The following is a 15946-nucleotide window of genomic DNA, read 5'->3' as shown; positions in this document are numbered from 1 at the left end:
CTGGTAAAGTGCTCGGCCAGCTCCCCCACCCCCCCTCTCTCACTCGGGGAGGGGGGGGGGGGCAAAAACGTCCCTGTAACTGTAACAAAAACGGACCCCAATTGCCCAAAATCGGCACTGGGGGATTGCCCGGTGCCCGCTGTGGCCAGTCCGGCCCTGCCCACCCTTGTATACTAAAATCACCTTTACCTCCCTTTACCTCTCCCCGCACCCATTCCATTTTTTAGATAACATGAAAATTATGTTATTTAGAGGGGACAAAGGACCTGTGTGGCAAGGTATTGATCGGTAAAGGTACAAAAAGTTACCTGCGTGTTACCTGTGTGTTAAAGGCATATACAGTAAAGTTTGTCTCCCATAAATGGTATTAGTCACCTACCAAAAGTAACCAAGGTGTAAAACTAAGTAAGAATGTCAAATATATATTAAAAGAAACTCACTCCAAAGTTGCATTTGCCCACATAGACTTTATCACAGGTCTCGACAATGGGAAAGTCAGAAAGGAGTTCTTCCACCGCCTGACTGTTGCTCTGAAAACCCCAATAAATCTACTGAAACTTAAATCGCTTTAGCTAATTCAAGTTTCAAGATCTGTTGCAGCTTAAGCACATGATATTTTCTCAGCCCGGCAGAGAAAAAAATATATATAAATGCACTGTCAGTTTTTCAAGTGTCCACACAATGGTCACATATTGCAAAGATATTTTTACTAAGTCCAAATTTCTGAGCCATAATTACTGATCTCGGTTTGCCTATGTTCAGTATGAAAGACACACACGCAACCTACCCGCCACAAATGTAGCTGATGTCTAACGTAACTCACCAACAGCAAATTATCCAACCTTCCTAAAAGAGCACAGCTGTCACCCTGTGATTAAAAAACAGAACACAATGGCCAGCCTGGATATTTTGATTTCAAATTAGGGCTCACACAGCCCATAAGTACTGCGGGACCAAGCCATTTACTTAGCAAGCGTGCAACCAGATTGAACATTTAGTCACAGGTTCCGTGTGACAGGGAGGCAATTGTTTTCCACTTCTGATTCCGCCTGTCCACTGGTATTTCAGCTAAAGGACTGGTCTTCTTTTTTCCTTTATGCTGTATATGTTATTTGAATGTAATTAATTTAGGTTGTTTGCACTGTATTCTAAATTGCACTTTGGTGTCATGTGACTGAGTATTTAGTATTCATTTTTGTACATAGTGTATTTATTGTGCACACAATTGTCTGTTTTTGCTTGTGAACTGATTGCTTTTGACAGTGGTTTCTTTTTGATGTCATGCTTATATGAGCTTGAAACTTGTTTTAAGAATCAAAATAAATGTCTACCTAAGTAAATGGCTTGGTCACGCAGTACTTATGGGCTGTGTGAGCCCTAATTTGAAATCAAAATATACAAGCTGGCCACTGTGTTCTGTTTTGCAATTGTTGAGGTCCAGGCTGGCCTGTTTGGTTGGACCCAAAACCTTTTTGTATACACCCTGTGATTAAAAGCATGCATGGCACAAGCTCAGGTACCACTGATAGTGCTTAACTGCACCCAGCATGATCAGGCAATACATTATTGAAACAGAAGACTTAACAAACACATCTGCAATGCTGGATGTATGCCAACTGCATGGCCATCCTTCTAGGATAAATGAGAGAACTGCCCTGGGACATGTGGAAATATGGGGATGCGAGAGTGAAAGCAATAACCGGGGAGGCCTCCAATCGCATTGCCATAGGGAAGGCCTTATGACTAGGGCCATGAGGGTTCTTGACCAGCATGTATGCATCTGACCTTTAAATTGGAACAACAAACCCTTCAACGAGGCATGGAGGGCACCTTGCCCAGCACACGCTTTCAGAAAGGCAGGCAGAAGCACTGTGGTGGTGTGCACTACAGACTGGCACTCAGAGAAGGATTGTTGACTGTCCTTTGTGGAGGCAAAAGGGACTGATAGATGGGGTGAGCAAACTGCACTCATTCATCTGTGGGCATGCAGACACCAAGGAATAAGGCCTTTAGGTGCAAAAGCTTGCTTAATGCCACCTTTCTTCATGTGTGATTTACAAGATCCATGTAGCTTGATTCGTAGAGTCAAAGCCCCACCTCTCACCCCGGATTAGATGGCTTTTTGGCTGTCTGCGAAGAGGCGCTCGGCTCCCCCATAGGAGCACAGCTTTTCGAACGGAGGGAATCCCTGAGGTGTTTTATCTAAAAACGCGGCAATGGTCAGTCTGCAAAACTACTCGCAGAAGCCACGAAGGCCATGATGATGAAATAATGCGCTGACACACAGTCAGGTCTGGAATCGGAATAGAAATACTGCCACAGGAAGTATTAATTATAAATAAATAAGGACAGAAAACGTGAATGGGACAGATAAAACTAAATTAGTTAAGCAATCAGTAAAACAGCTGTTGTAGCTTGAATCACGAAGTCGCACCCGGATTGCGAAAGCAAAAGCCATTCTGAAATCGTTTTCAGGTCTCGCTGAGCCAATGCGTTAGCAATGCTTGTAAGGTCTTGCTGAGCCATTGCGTTAGCAATGCTTGCAAGATATAAAGTATGGGCTTTGAAAAGTGCTCCTAAAATGCAGATTGGGTACAGTGCATGTGAGCACAACCACACGCATGGTGCACAGCTTCCATTCGCCTCCAGACACTTCGTGCACGCGCGTCGCGCTCTGCCTCTGCTGCCACATGCATTCAGCTCACCAGGCTGCACACCCCCTCCCCCCCATATGCTCGCTCGCCAATGTCCCTCCCACCCTTCCTTTGATCTCCACTTTTCTTTGAACTTTCAGCGAGAGTTCTCACAGGCTCCTCTCCGCCCCCTTCCTTTAATGGTCCTCCCCAGCACAGAGCGCACATCGCTTGTTGTTTTCTCCCGGCCAGCTTCTACACAGCCCCTGTTATTGCCTTTCGTTCGCTCAGGTGGTCACCCCTCACCGCTTTTCTCCAATACATGTGCTTTTCGGTGAGTGTCCAGCACTCAGATTCTATAATACTCTGCTTGAACCACGACCCCTGCTCAGTCCACAGTGTGCTTAAATACTTGAAGTTTTCCCCGGTTTCTAAATTTCTGTGCTGCTACTTTACTTACAATTCAGAAAAGGGGGTGGTGATTAACAGAGTGTCTGAATTAAGCAGACCACTCTTACCCAGTCCAAAGATCAGGGCTTGATCCATCACCGTTTTTTAGCTCACTGCACCATCCCAGCTCAGAACCTGGCTACATGCAAATTAGTCTGTTCCTGTCCCAGTGCATGATGGGAACAATGCAAACCAAACTACCAAGCCAATTCTTATACTGGGAAGGAAACAAGCTTCCGGGGACCGGTTTCTGGCATTTCAGCCGTCGTCGGCCCGGCTTGCTTGAATCCTGATGGTGCAATGAGCAAGGGACTCACATCTGAGTATACCCTTCCACGCTTATGGTGGACAAAATGATTCAGAAAAGGGGGTGGTGATGAACAGAGTGTCTGAATTAAGCAGACCACTCTTACCCAGTCCAAAGATCAGGGCTTGATCCATCACCGTTTTTTAGCTCACTGCACCATCCCAGCTCAGAACCTGGCTACATGCAAATTAGTCTGTTCCTGTCCCAGTGCATGATGGGAACAATGCAAACCAAACTACCAAGCCAATTCTTATACTGGGAAGGAAACAAGCTTCCGGGGACCGGTTTCTGGCATTTCAGCCGTCGTCGGCCCGGCTTGCTTGAATCCTGATGGTGCAATGAGCAAGAGACTCACATCTGAGTATACCCTTCCACGCTTATGGTGGACAAAATGATTCAGAAAAGGGGGTGGTGATGAACAGAGTGTCTGAATTAAGCAGACCACTCTTACCCAGTCCAAAGATCAGGGCTTGATCCATCACCATTTTTTTAGCTCACTGCACCATCCCAGCTCAGAACCTGGCTACAAGCAAATTAGTCTGTTCCTGTCCCAGTGCATGATGGGAACAGGGCAAACCAAACTACCAAGCCAATTCTTATACTGAGAAGGAAACAAGCTTCCGGGGTCCGGTTTCTGGCATTTCAGCCGTCGTCGGCCCGGCTTGCTTCAATCCTGATGGTGCAATGAGCAAGGGACTCACATCTGAGTATACCCTTCCACGCTCATGGTGGACAAAATGATTCAGAAAAGGGGGTGGTGATGAACAGAGTGTCTGAATTAAGCAGACCACTCTTACCCAGTCCAAAGATCAGGGCTTGATCCATCACCGTTTTTTAGCTCACTGCACCATCCCAGCTCAGAACCTGGCTACATGCAAATTAGTCTGTTCCTGTCCCAGTGCATGATGGGAACAGGACAAACCAAACTACCAAGCCAATTCTTATACTGGGAAAGAAACAAGCTTCCGGGGACCGGTTTCTGGCATTTCAGCCGTCGTCGGCCCGGCTTGCTTGAATCCTGATGGTGCAATGGGCAAGGGACTCACATCTGAGTATACCCTTCCACGCTTATCGTGGACAAAATGATTCAGAAAAGGGGGTGGTGATGAACAGAGTGTCTGAATTAAGCAGACCACTCTTACCCAGTCCAAAGATCAGGGCTTGATCCATCACCGTTTTTTAGCTCACTGCACCATCCCAGCTCAGAACCTGGCTACATGCAAATTAGTCTGTTCCTGTCCCAGTGCATGATGGGAACAGGGCAAACCAAACTACCAAGCCAATTCATATACTGGGAAGGAAACAAGCTTCCGGGGACCGGTTTCTGGCATTTCAGCCGTCGTCGGCCCGGCTTGCTTGAATCCTGATGGTGCAAGTCCCTTGCTCACTGCACCATCAGGATTCAAGCAAGCCGGGCCGACGACGGCTGAAATGCCAGAAACCGGTCCCCGGAAGCTTGTCTCCTTTCCGGTGAAGAATTGGCTTAGTAGTTTGGTCTGCCCTGTTCCCATGATGCACTGGGCCAGGGACAGACTAATTTGCATGTAGCCAGGTTCTGAGCTGGGATGGTGCAGTGAGCTAAATAACGGTGATGGATCAAGCCCTGATCTTTGGACTGGGTAAGAGTGGTCTGCTTAATTCAGACACTCTGTTCATCACCACCCCCTTTTCTGATTCGCTACTTTACTTACATCAATAACTTTCCTGTGCTGAACTTCACTAATTGCTTGTTTTATTTTGTTTTTGCACGTTATTTAAGCCACTTCCTTTATTACATTACCCACGCTGCTGGCGTTATCCTTTCAATCCACTTTTTGCTGCGGTCCTGTCCCTCACATTTTAGCAAATTAAGACGTTATGTAGGGCTGTTAGGGCAGGATGATGGTAGGTGGTATTGCAAGTTATTTCACCCTTCACCCCCTCTCAACTCATTGTAACCTCCTTCAGCTCTGTGCACCCCTTCACACACTCGCACATAGCGGACCATCGCTGCATGCGCTCTTCAGAGAGGGCAGGTATTGGATGGGCGTGTCTCCTGTTAAGGGGCGTCATTCATTTCAGTTACCTTACACAAGGTCACATTCATTTTTATTGTCCCGGGAATATTAGCTTATTCGTCCAGAACTATAGGATGTTGAGCGACTCCATGACTCGAACCCGATTCCCAGTTCTAAAGTCAGCAGGTCTGGCCATTACACCGCATCCTGGGGTAAGGGGAGAGGGGCAGGCAATGCCACATGGAGGCTCAGCTCGTCATGGGCTCGAGGTGCCAACAGGACCTCGGGCTGAGCCAGAGCCAGGCATCTCTTCCCCCCAACCCACCTCCAGTATTCAGGGAGCTGAGCCGAGCCTGCCAGGACCTCTCTACAGGCCTCTGGTCTGCTGATATGGACAGCATTAAACGAACAGTGTACTGTAAGGTGATGCCACGAGTCCTCGCTTCCTTCTGATTGCTCTGCGCACAAGGCGTCTCTTCTCTTTCTTTGTACATCTATCTCCTGTAGCGCTCGCTCTGCACACAGCTGCTTTCTCTTAGCGCTGCATGCTTCTAGCTCACTAAAGTCTCACTAAAGCTTGACGATGAGTTCAAGCGCAGTGGAAGACCTTTTACAATAGTTGACTAGTTATCTTTCATTTGTTTATTGGTGCATTTGGATGTTAAACAGGTACTGCTAATAAGGTGAAATATTTGCCCAGATGGTGTTACAGTGAGTAAAAAAGACAAAATAGTTTAGCAATATAACAAAATGTGTTGCGTTATGCCTCATAATTTGCCTTTTCTTGCCATATAATTTAGCGGCATACCTTGGTCCATCAATGCCACATAATCCCAGTGGTCCTAGATATAATGTTCTAGTTAGACAACTATTTCTATGTCAGGATAGTTTAAAAGCTCAGAAATAGACATGTGCATACTTTTGTAATCGTCTAGCATAGGGGCAGCATGTCGGGGTTTCGCACATGACCTATTTTTCATCTATTTTCTCACATTTCGGTAGTTTTTGTAAATACAGTTGAGTAATTTAGGTGGCTCCTGGACATGTCCCTGCAGCTTCTTTTGGCGTCTCAGGTATAATCACACTTGGATCTCAAGAGGCTAACTCTCGGGTCTCACCGGAGGGTCACTATATTACCTCATGTGAAGGTCATTTGAGGATATATTGTGAGGGTCACTTTAGGAGCTAACATGAGGGTTACTTTATGAAATGCTTTAGATCTCACAGGAGGGTCTCCATCAGCCGGCCGATTAATCAATGTACTGGTACACTGCTTCTTCCCAGTGGTGATAGATGCAAAGAGGAAGTGTGCCTGGGATTCATTGAGGCTTAACAGCAGTGCAAGGTATAACTCGGACCGACCTTCAAGGGGGAGCAGGGAGTCTGGAAGCACATGCTTCAGAATATGAGCATAAACTGTGTGCTCCTCAGAGCGGACAACATTACGCTTATCTGCCCCCTCACCCGCCCCCCACACACACACACATACAACCACACACACACACAACCACACACAGAACCAACCGTCAGTGCACACTTTCATCAAGCATAGACACCATCAGTCATCAGTGCACGCTTTCACTGGACACAAACACCGCCAGCCGTTAGTGCACGCTCCCACCAGGCACACACCACCAGACGTCAGTGCGCGCTTTCACCAGGGGCACACACACCACCAGCTGTCAGTGCATGCTTTCACCAAGCACACACACACCGCCACCAGCCGTCAGTGCACGCATTCATCAGACACACACCACCAGCCGTTAGTGCACGCTTTCACCACGCGCACCATCAGCTATCAGTGCACTCTGCTACCAGGCACACACACCACCAGCCGGCAGTGCACACATCAATTGTTAACGCAGCCACAATTAACTATTGTAACAATAGAAGTATGGCGCACTTTACTTTTAAACATATTCATTTAAAGCGCAGCATGCCACCATTGCTACAAAAATAAATAAATAAATAAATGTTTGGTCTACAATTTATAGACTTTTGTTGCAATTGGTGTTGCAATATTTAGCAATGCCAGTAGCTCAAACTTAATTACTGCGAGACCTATTGCATTGTAAATGCTTGTTTTACTATTACTACTACTTTGAAACATATTGGATGTATGAGTTTGTAGGCAAGCTGTATGCCTGAAGTACATTCAGTGTCTAGGTCAGGTCTTGTATTCTGCATACTTTGTAAATATTTGTAACTGTTTCCTGGTTATCTGGAAACGATTTAACCAAGTTTGTCTCCGTTCCCCGGTCTCCGCTCGCTCTTGTTTTTCTGCCGGGAAGCATGATCAGAAAAGCCTCAACGAGTCTCTGCTTGTGGCTCATCCCTCTCCCACGGGCCATGGTGGCTCCAGCTGGTTGTACACGTGTACCAGAGGTAGATCATGCGGGCTCTGAGTCAGATCTGATGATCGGCGTGAAAACCGGCATCCCTCTCTCTGCCCGCATCCTCTGGATCCCTTCTTAGGCCCCATGGGTTGCACAGCAGCCGTGGCACGCGCTACTGAGCCAGCGCGTGACAGCTGACAGGGGCCGCCAGGCGGTGAGGGAGGATACCGCACTCTTAGAAGACACCAACCTTCACGAGGGAGGTACATTACATGGACGCCACAAACACCGCAGTACAACACATTGTAGTCTCTACATCAGAGTGCAGCTATATCGCAAAATAAAGTATTGAGCTAGGGGTACAGGTTAGTGGTCCGGGGTTAAGAGTAGAGGGCAATGGGTACAGGGTTAAGACTAAAGGTCTAACTGAACAGGGTACAGAGTTACAGGAACAGATCAGAGAGCTAAGGATGCAGGGTTAAGAGTATATGATACAAGGTTCAGGGTGCAGGTGTCAATGATGCAGGGATGGGAATACATGGTTTAGAATACAGAGTCAAGGGGACAGCGTGTAAAGTTAAGAGTACGTAGTTAATACTAAAGAGTACAGGGTTACAGGTACAGGATCAGTGCTTTAAATGGCCCGTACTGTCCAGTACTGAGGGGAAGAGGTGTGGTGCAACGGCCAGGGCGGCTGGCTCCGGAACACAGGGGTTCACGGTTCGATCCCCGGCGGCAGGTTAGCCCAGCACCATGTGACTCAGGGCAATAGCTCGCTTAACCCCTCCCATGCTTGTGACGGAACCGCTCCGTCACAAGCCACGGGTGAGCTGTGCTTGTGACAGAACGGTTCCGTCACGGCCTGCTCGCCGCGCCTGCGCGGCGCTGATTTCGCGCCTGCGCTGATGCTTTAATGGGCGGGCGGGTTCGTGACGGAACCGTTCCGTCACAAGCACAGCTCGCCCGCGAGCCGCGACGGAGCGGTTCCGTCACTAGTATGGAGCCGCCGCGCGGGTGCCCCACCACCTTAGCGCTGCAGCGGAATAGCCGCCGCAGCGAAGGGGTTAATCTTCCCGGCGGCCCCCCAGCGCCGGGACACCAGACCTGAGGTAGCTGTGCACTTTACAAATGCTGGTATTATTATTAGTACTGAGTACCGGCACTTTTTCATTTTGAGAGGGACTGGCACTTCAGAAGAGAAATGTAATACTTTAATTGGAGAGTACCAGCACTTCACCGAAACAAGCAGGTACTTCTATTTTTTATTTCAAGCACAATACAGTATACACTCTGAAAGGTAAGGATGCACGGTTATACAGAGTTAAGGGTACAGGTTATAGGTTTAAGAGTAGAGGCTTAAGGATATAGGGTGCAAGATTATAGGAGGTTAACACTACAGGGTTATATGTATAAGGTTAGAAGGTAAAGTATATAAGGTGAAGGGTACAGGGGATTGGTCGCTTGGGAAGGGGTGGGCATACCAAAACTTGCTGTGCATGGCCGTTGGCAAACTATAAGGGGAGCGCAGAGTAGTCAACTCAATCTAGAGTTCACAAAGAAAGTGTTGGTGACCTTGTTTCGTGTAACTAATACATTGCCCTTCATGTGTTTTGATTACTTTTTTTCACCAATGTTTCCAATCACAGATTCCGATGTGTTTATGGATCCTTGCAATATTTATTGTTGTAAGCATCTCTTGTTCCAGATGAAGGCTTCTTATAACTAACTGTGCCTGAGCCGAAACTCAATCAATATATTACACAAATCAAAATAGTTGGCACAGTATCTGAAGTGGCTAGAACTGATCAATTGTTTCCCAACCCTTCCTTCGTGTTTACGTACATATACTCCAGGAAGGACTTCCTCTTTGCCAATGTACAGGCGCCGGGTTTGGATAACAGCCCATCTCTCACCACATCCGATGTCACCAGCAGAGGCCTGACATTCCATTCTAGTGAGAGTGGTGTGTCATGCTCAAGGAACATTACTGCAAAACTAGGAAATAGCCAAGTACCGCAGATTTGTGTTCTCAATTGTGAAAAATAATAATGACAACTTAAATCGAAAAAGAGGTTGATGGACAAATAGAATTCAAATAAAGAAACATCTTTTTTTCTGGATTTCACCAATCTCCCTAACTGAAAATGTAGGCAGAACTATATTTAAGTAAATGGGAAAACTTACTAAAATGGTGCAACATCATAAAAATGAACAGTGTTCGGATTTTAGTCACGACAGGCAACTGCCAGTACATGACTGACTTTTGCCAGCTATGCTGTCCTTTCAGAGGCACCAATATTTCACCAAATTTGTTCAATTTTCCGTGGCCTGGCCCACCCTGGACTTCAAATTGATGATAACTTGACAACACCTCACTCCATTTACCACACAAACATCGAAGGCACTAGAGACCTACAGTAAACCCAGTATCATCAGTAAATGCAAGTGAATGGGGTCCTTCACAACTGAAATGTATATGCAACACCATATTAAAGCACCGGAACAAAGCGTGGTCTCCACAGATACTAAAAAAGTTAGGTAGCAAAAGCTTTTTTGTGGGTACCTTTTTTCTCGGGTCGTCTTCGAATCATTCTTTCCACCTGGTAGCTGGCCTCCTCCCAGCAGCTGTTACTTGCCTGCATGTGCGGGTGGATCACCTTCAGCTTCTGCTCTAGCACTTGGTAAGCTTCCGCTTCCGGCTCTGGTGTCTCTCTGGAGCCAGCAAGTTTTTCAACATCATCTTCCAGAATTATCACTCTGGATAAAGAATCAAAAAAAGTATTTTACATGTCTGGGTGGTCATGGCTTCAATTTGACACATTTATTTTGTGACTTTGTGTAAACTGCATGAGAGATATACTGGTCCAATTCAGATTCTGTTTTTTTAAACACTTGCTATCTTTTGTATTCTACTGAAGATTAGAAAACTGCTCCTTATGGTTTTGGTATGAGGTGTAATTCCCGGTGCCTTGCATACAACAATTATTCCTTGAATAAGTAGACTGGTTTTGATTTAGCAGAAGGTAAACTACTGAAAGAACATATGTGTGATTAATGCTACAAACTGAAAGGAAGTAATTACCAAATGCTGGTACAGTTTACAAAAGGGCCAGGTCTTTGGGGCAATATTGTGCTGAAAGCGGGTGCGGTTTAGATTTGAATACAGGTCAATGGCGCTAGAACTTTGGATCCAAATATTCCCTCCGATGATTCAGGCATGTAACTACAGAATGCGCTTGACACAGGTAAGGGATTAGTTTCCAAGATTGGAGGTCTAGAAAGAAAGTTTAACTAGACGGGAGAAAAGCGGAAGTCATAAATTTAGCAAATAGGGATAAATTAATAATCAGGGTGCGAGTTCGAGAAGAGTATTCTCTATAACCGTGAGACAGATAGGCCAAAACATATAATACTATATGATTAGTAATGTGCTTTAAATAATTATATTTTTTATTCATACCGGAATCTAATCTAACTGAGAAGTTGAGAGAAACAAAGAGTTCAATATAGAGATATTAAATAAAGAATTAATTATAGTGCGCTTAAAAATTTTAATAAATATATTGAATAATACATCTCAGTCAATGGAGTGTATTGATTTCACTATGGACCGGAGCATTTTCCTTCTTTTGTTTCCTCATGTGATGCATATCTGAGCAATTTTAGACATTGTCGGTATCTGGGACAATCAAATACTCTGTGAAACTATCGCACCCAAGCCGCTCTGCAACAAACTTTGAAGTGACAGCACATCAAATAAGAAAGAGCGGAAAATCATTTTTGCAACATGATCCTGAACTGTAGAAAAGCAGGGCACATTGAAAGGACTAAGGAAGAATGCATGATTTCCTGCTGAAGTGTGCTTGAGGCAGTGCATAATGTAATGGACGTCGATGATCTGTGATGAATCAGCAATGCCTTATGTAAAAAGATGGAAGATGGCAGTATTGTTTTTGTATATTTGACTTGTACTGCAACTGTTGACAAAGAAACACAAAATAACGTCTAAAAAAAGAAGAAAGCAAATCGAACCAACTAAAGGGCATGCATGGGCGTAGGGTGATTTTGTCTTCAGGCTCAAAGACACTGTAAGGTAATGAGATAAACAGGGCAAAAGGAAATCGTTAAACTGGACATAAGGAAAAGCAAAATAATTACTGAAACATCAATATCACAACCTTTAAGTTTTGCTACTCAGATGTTAAAGATACAGTAACTTCACATACATTTTTGGCAAAAGTGGTACACCATTATCTAGACTTTCGTGCCAAGACAGTGATAATTTTCCATGGCACAAAGTAGATAAAATACCTGAAGCCCGGCTACAGGAGCATCTAAGCTGCGACATGGCTCTATCCATCGCCTTTAGACCATAATTCCTACATGAGATTGGGAAGTCCATTCAACGCATCTTCAGCAGAAACAGCTTGACATTTTGATTCTCCCAGATATCAAGAGAGCACCCCCACACTAAACCTTACAGGGGTAACCAGCACCCCTTGCATGACATGCCTAGTCTACCACTAAATGAAGCCAGAAGGAGAAGGAAGATGGTAGCACCTAAGCCGCTGTTCGAATCCTTTTCTTGTCAGGTAGGAACAACTTGATCACAGGATACATAAATGGTCAAATAACCCTGGAGCCCCATCAAAACCCAACCAATCCACTGAGGCGAATCATTCCATGTACCCGTAATAGTGGATGTTATTGCATTAAGGTTTATAATCACAGAGCGTCTTTATGATGCATCATGTGTCACTCAGATGAAAATACATAAATAGGGTTCTCTAACTTCGTGCACCAGTCCATAACCGGCAATCAGGCTAAGTGTGAATGTTCCGCTTCAGATTTCCAGTGCTATGGTGTCCCTTCTAGCTAGTAGCTTACCCATGCTCATTAAAGTCCCCTGCTCCAGTGGAAACACGCCCTTCCTCTAGTATCTCCAGAAAACAGACGTAAGGGGGAGAAGATCAATAAGCTTCCTCAGCGTCTCACTAATTGAATTGGTTGCATATTTCCAAAAGGTTACCATCATACGACAGGACCACACCATGTGGGTCTTAGTGCCCATATCTTTACGAAATCTGGTACAGGCAGGAGCATAGATTAATCCCGCTATCCGCAAGCAATTGTGGGTGAGATAACCTCTATGAACATTTTTAAGCTGTAGAAACAATATTTGGTCAATAATACTAGTTCCCTGGTGCAAGGAGTGCAGCTCTCCAGCCAGTTTAATCCAGTGTGTTGATATCTTCCTCCCACTTAATGAGTAATGATTAGTCAGCAGAAATGTTAATGATTTAAGATCGATACATCTTTAAAGTACACCCCTTTTCATTTCTTTTTAAGACCAAATGGGCCACCATGAGAGTTATACTCAGAAAGCACAGAACCTTTAGGGCAGTCATGCTCCAAAATGTAGCATAATTGCAGTATTTAAAGAATTGTGTCTTCTACAGCTCAAATTCGTATTGTTTGGTATTAAAAGACTTCATATGGGGACCCTGCTATACCTCAACCAACAAGGAGACACCAATGATATCACAAGAGTCGAATTCCTTTAGCTGGCTTGTTTGCTTTTGAGCTATCCCATGCCAAAAGGGGCTCATTGAGGTCAGCTTGCCATCTCATCCCATCCACCTGAAAGCTCTCTTCTATGGTATGGGGGAGGCGGTCAACCTATCCTATGGATGTACAGAGAATCTACTAAACCTCCGTCTCCTAAAGGAGTACCTTCAGTCTGAAAGGCTGGGCCATCACTCTCCTCGAATGTCCAGTCATTATTAAAGGTCAACTGTGCCGCCCAGTATCAGATGTGTATATCCGCCATATCCATGTCTCCATCATATACCGACCTGAGCATAGGCAATGGCATTAGACCGTAACTGAATGAGGTATTGCATATGTATTGTGAAAGGATAATTCTGAAACACAAAGAATCTTGAGATGTAAAATCATTTTGTAGAACGCCACCCGGCCAAGAGTATTAAGAGGCAGCCTGCCCCAGTTTCGGATATGTCCCTAGATCACTTTCTTAAGGGGAGCCAATTTAGCTCACTGCATCTCGAGGGATTTAGGGCAAGTTGAATGCCCAGATATTTAAACGCAGGAACTGTAAATTTAGGTTTTTTCAATTGAGTTGCACAGAAATCCGGTCCAGTTTCAGGGGAGAAAAGTATTCTTATCAGATAGGAGCCGAGCAGCATATAGTGTACAATAGTAATCAGCAAAGGACCCTGCTATTTCTAATGTTGCTGTCTTAAGTGTTCCATGAGCTTTGTAGACACCGGAGACAATTCTGGGCCCACCAATCTATTATTTTGGGCCCTAGTTTCTCTCTTAAGTCAAGGGTGTTCCTCATGGGTCTGGCCATGGGAGTTTAAGTGTGGGCTTTGTAGATGTACCTTTGGTTATTCTTCAATCCATGTCCAGCCGAATTGAATGTTTTGAAAAACAGCTTTATTTTAGAAAATGACAATATTAATGGAAATAACAATCTATAGTCTAGTTGCATCACTCTAAGTTTTGCCTTTACTTCTAGGAAGGTCCTCCTTTGCCGTTGTGTTTGTTTTGTACAATCATGGAAAATCATTCTAAGGGTCTCATTTAGAAATAGTTTTCCGTTAGATCTAGCAGCTTTCAAGATGGTATGCATGTCCCGGTAGTTCAGCAACCTAATGATGAATGGTTGTGCGCCAAGGTGAGGCCATGCCACCATACAATGCAAGCCTCTCAAAAAGGCAGGCAGAGAGATCTTCTGCAGAAATCTAGGATTTTAGCCATTTCTCTTGGCTCCCTCCGGGATGCCAACAATATGAATAATGTTCCCATGGGGAATCTTCTGAAGCCTCAGCCCTGGTGTTGAGCAGAGGGGTTGAATCGATACGTTGCTTCACTGTTAATTCAAAGGTAGGAAGTTTGCCTTCCACTTCAGAGATGCATTTTTACGTTCTGGTAACACACTCGACCCCCGTACACAAGTCCTGAAGTAAGAGAGACAAATCAATAGCCCCTTGTCCAGTGTTGGCCTTTAGATACATGCAAGTCCTGTTTGGTCTGTACAGCAGTGTCTAAGGAGGTCAAACTATGAAAATTTTTAGCTGGGGATCATAGTACTGCAAAGAGGCTAGTGGTTGGGTTCCAAAATCCATCCAAAAAATCACTCATCTTATTGAGGTTTCTTAACCCCTTCGATGCTGATGACGAGCTCAGCTCGTCATCAGCCACGGGTGACGTGTGCGGATGACGAGATGAGCTCGTCATGTATCGCGGTTAATCGAAAACAGCCGCACAGCGCAAAAATCACTGCAGCAGCGATGCGGTTAATAAAGTGATACTTTTATTTTTTCAACATGATATTTAAACACCAATTGTAGGAAGCTGGCTCTGTATATGCTATACCAAAGTGAGGTATAATGTGCACAGAGTCCAGTGGAACCCCAAAGGTAGGCAGAGGTAAAGTTAGATAGAACCTTACTCTCTATTTGTGGTTGTGTAGTCGAGCAGTAAGACAGTATCAGAGGCCAGTGTTAAGCATTTGTTGTGCACACCCAGTCAGCAAATTAATTCACACACTCAAAGACTGAACTTCAGACCAATTGTTTTTGTATAAAAATATTCTTTTAGTTATTTTATTTTCAAGAACCAAGCAAGCCTGGCACAGGTAAGCAATATGTACTTTACAGTAGTAATGCAACTGAAATACAGTTTGAATGATAATTGTATATGCACTTTGATTTGATTTACAGTATGGATGCAGAGAACTGCAATACTTAGTAAATGCAGTACTTAGACTTGAATAGGCTTTTCAGTAAAATAGCAGGTAAGTAACTTTTGTGATTACTAGGCTTACACGGCGTAGTATACCTTCCGTCCTACAGTGCCAAGACGCCTCGGCATAAGAGCGCACTAAAAATAGTTCAGTCAGTCAGTCATACTACTCTGAGACATTTCCTGAAAACAGGTAAGTAAAATCGTTTTTGTTAGATTATGCAATTTAAAGAATTTCTTTCGTTTCTCAAACTCCACACAAACATTTCCAGAAATAGTGTTATCAGTTTTGAGGTATTTGGTAGTGGGGGTTGAGGTTCTGGGGTAGACTCGGGGGTCCCCCAGGGTCAAGGATGTACTCTATGTACTCTAGTTACACCCTCAGCTGCACTAGGGCGGCCTGGTACAGAGTGCTGGGACCCAATGTTATCCATTGGGGGATAGGCGGCCTCC

The 15946-nt window shown here is 44.8% G+C and overlaps 1 protein-coding gene across 2 annotated transcripts in view; it reads right to left on the bottom strand.

Moving 5' to 3' along the window:
- VEZT (vezatin, adherens junctions transmembrane protein) overlaps positions 1-15946 on the bottom strand; it is a 197753-nt gene that overhangs the window by 30615 nt on the left and 151192 nt on the right. For both annotated transcript variants that reach the window (XM_086919066.1, XM_086919067.1), the window contains exon 9: positions 10287-10480. In XM_086919066.1, the coding sequence (XP_086775192.1) occupies positions 10287-10480 (194 nt within the window). The remainder of the gene's footprint in view (positions 1-10286; positions 10481-15946) is intronic.

This window comes from Lissotriton vulgaris, chromosome 1_1, assembly GCF_964263255.1.
Source record: "Lissotriton vulgaris chromosome 1_1, aLisVul1.2, whole genome shotgun sequence".
In the NCBI taxonomy this organism is placed as follows: Eukaryota; Metazoa; Chordata; class Amphibia; order Caudata; family Salamandridae; genus Lissotriton; species Lissotriton vulgaris.
The sequence above is the reverse complement of the archived record's forward strand: the minus strand, read 5'-3'. Positions and strand labels throughout refer to the sequence as shown.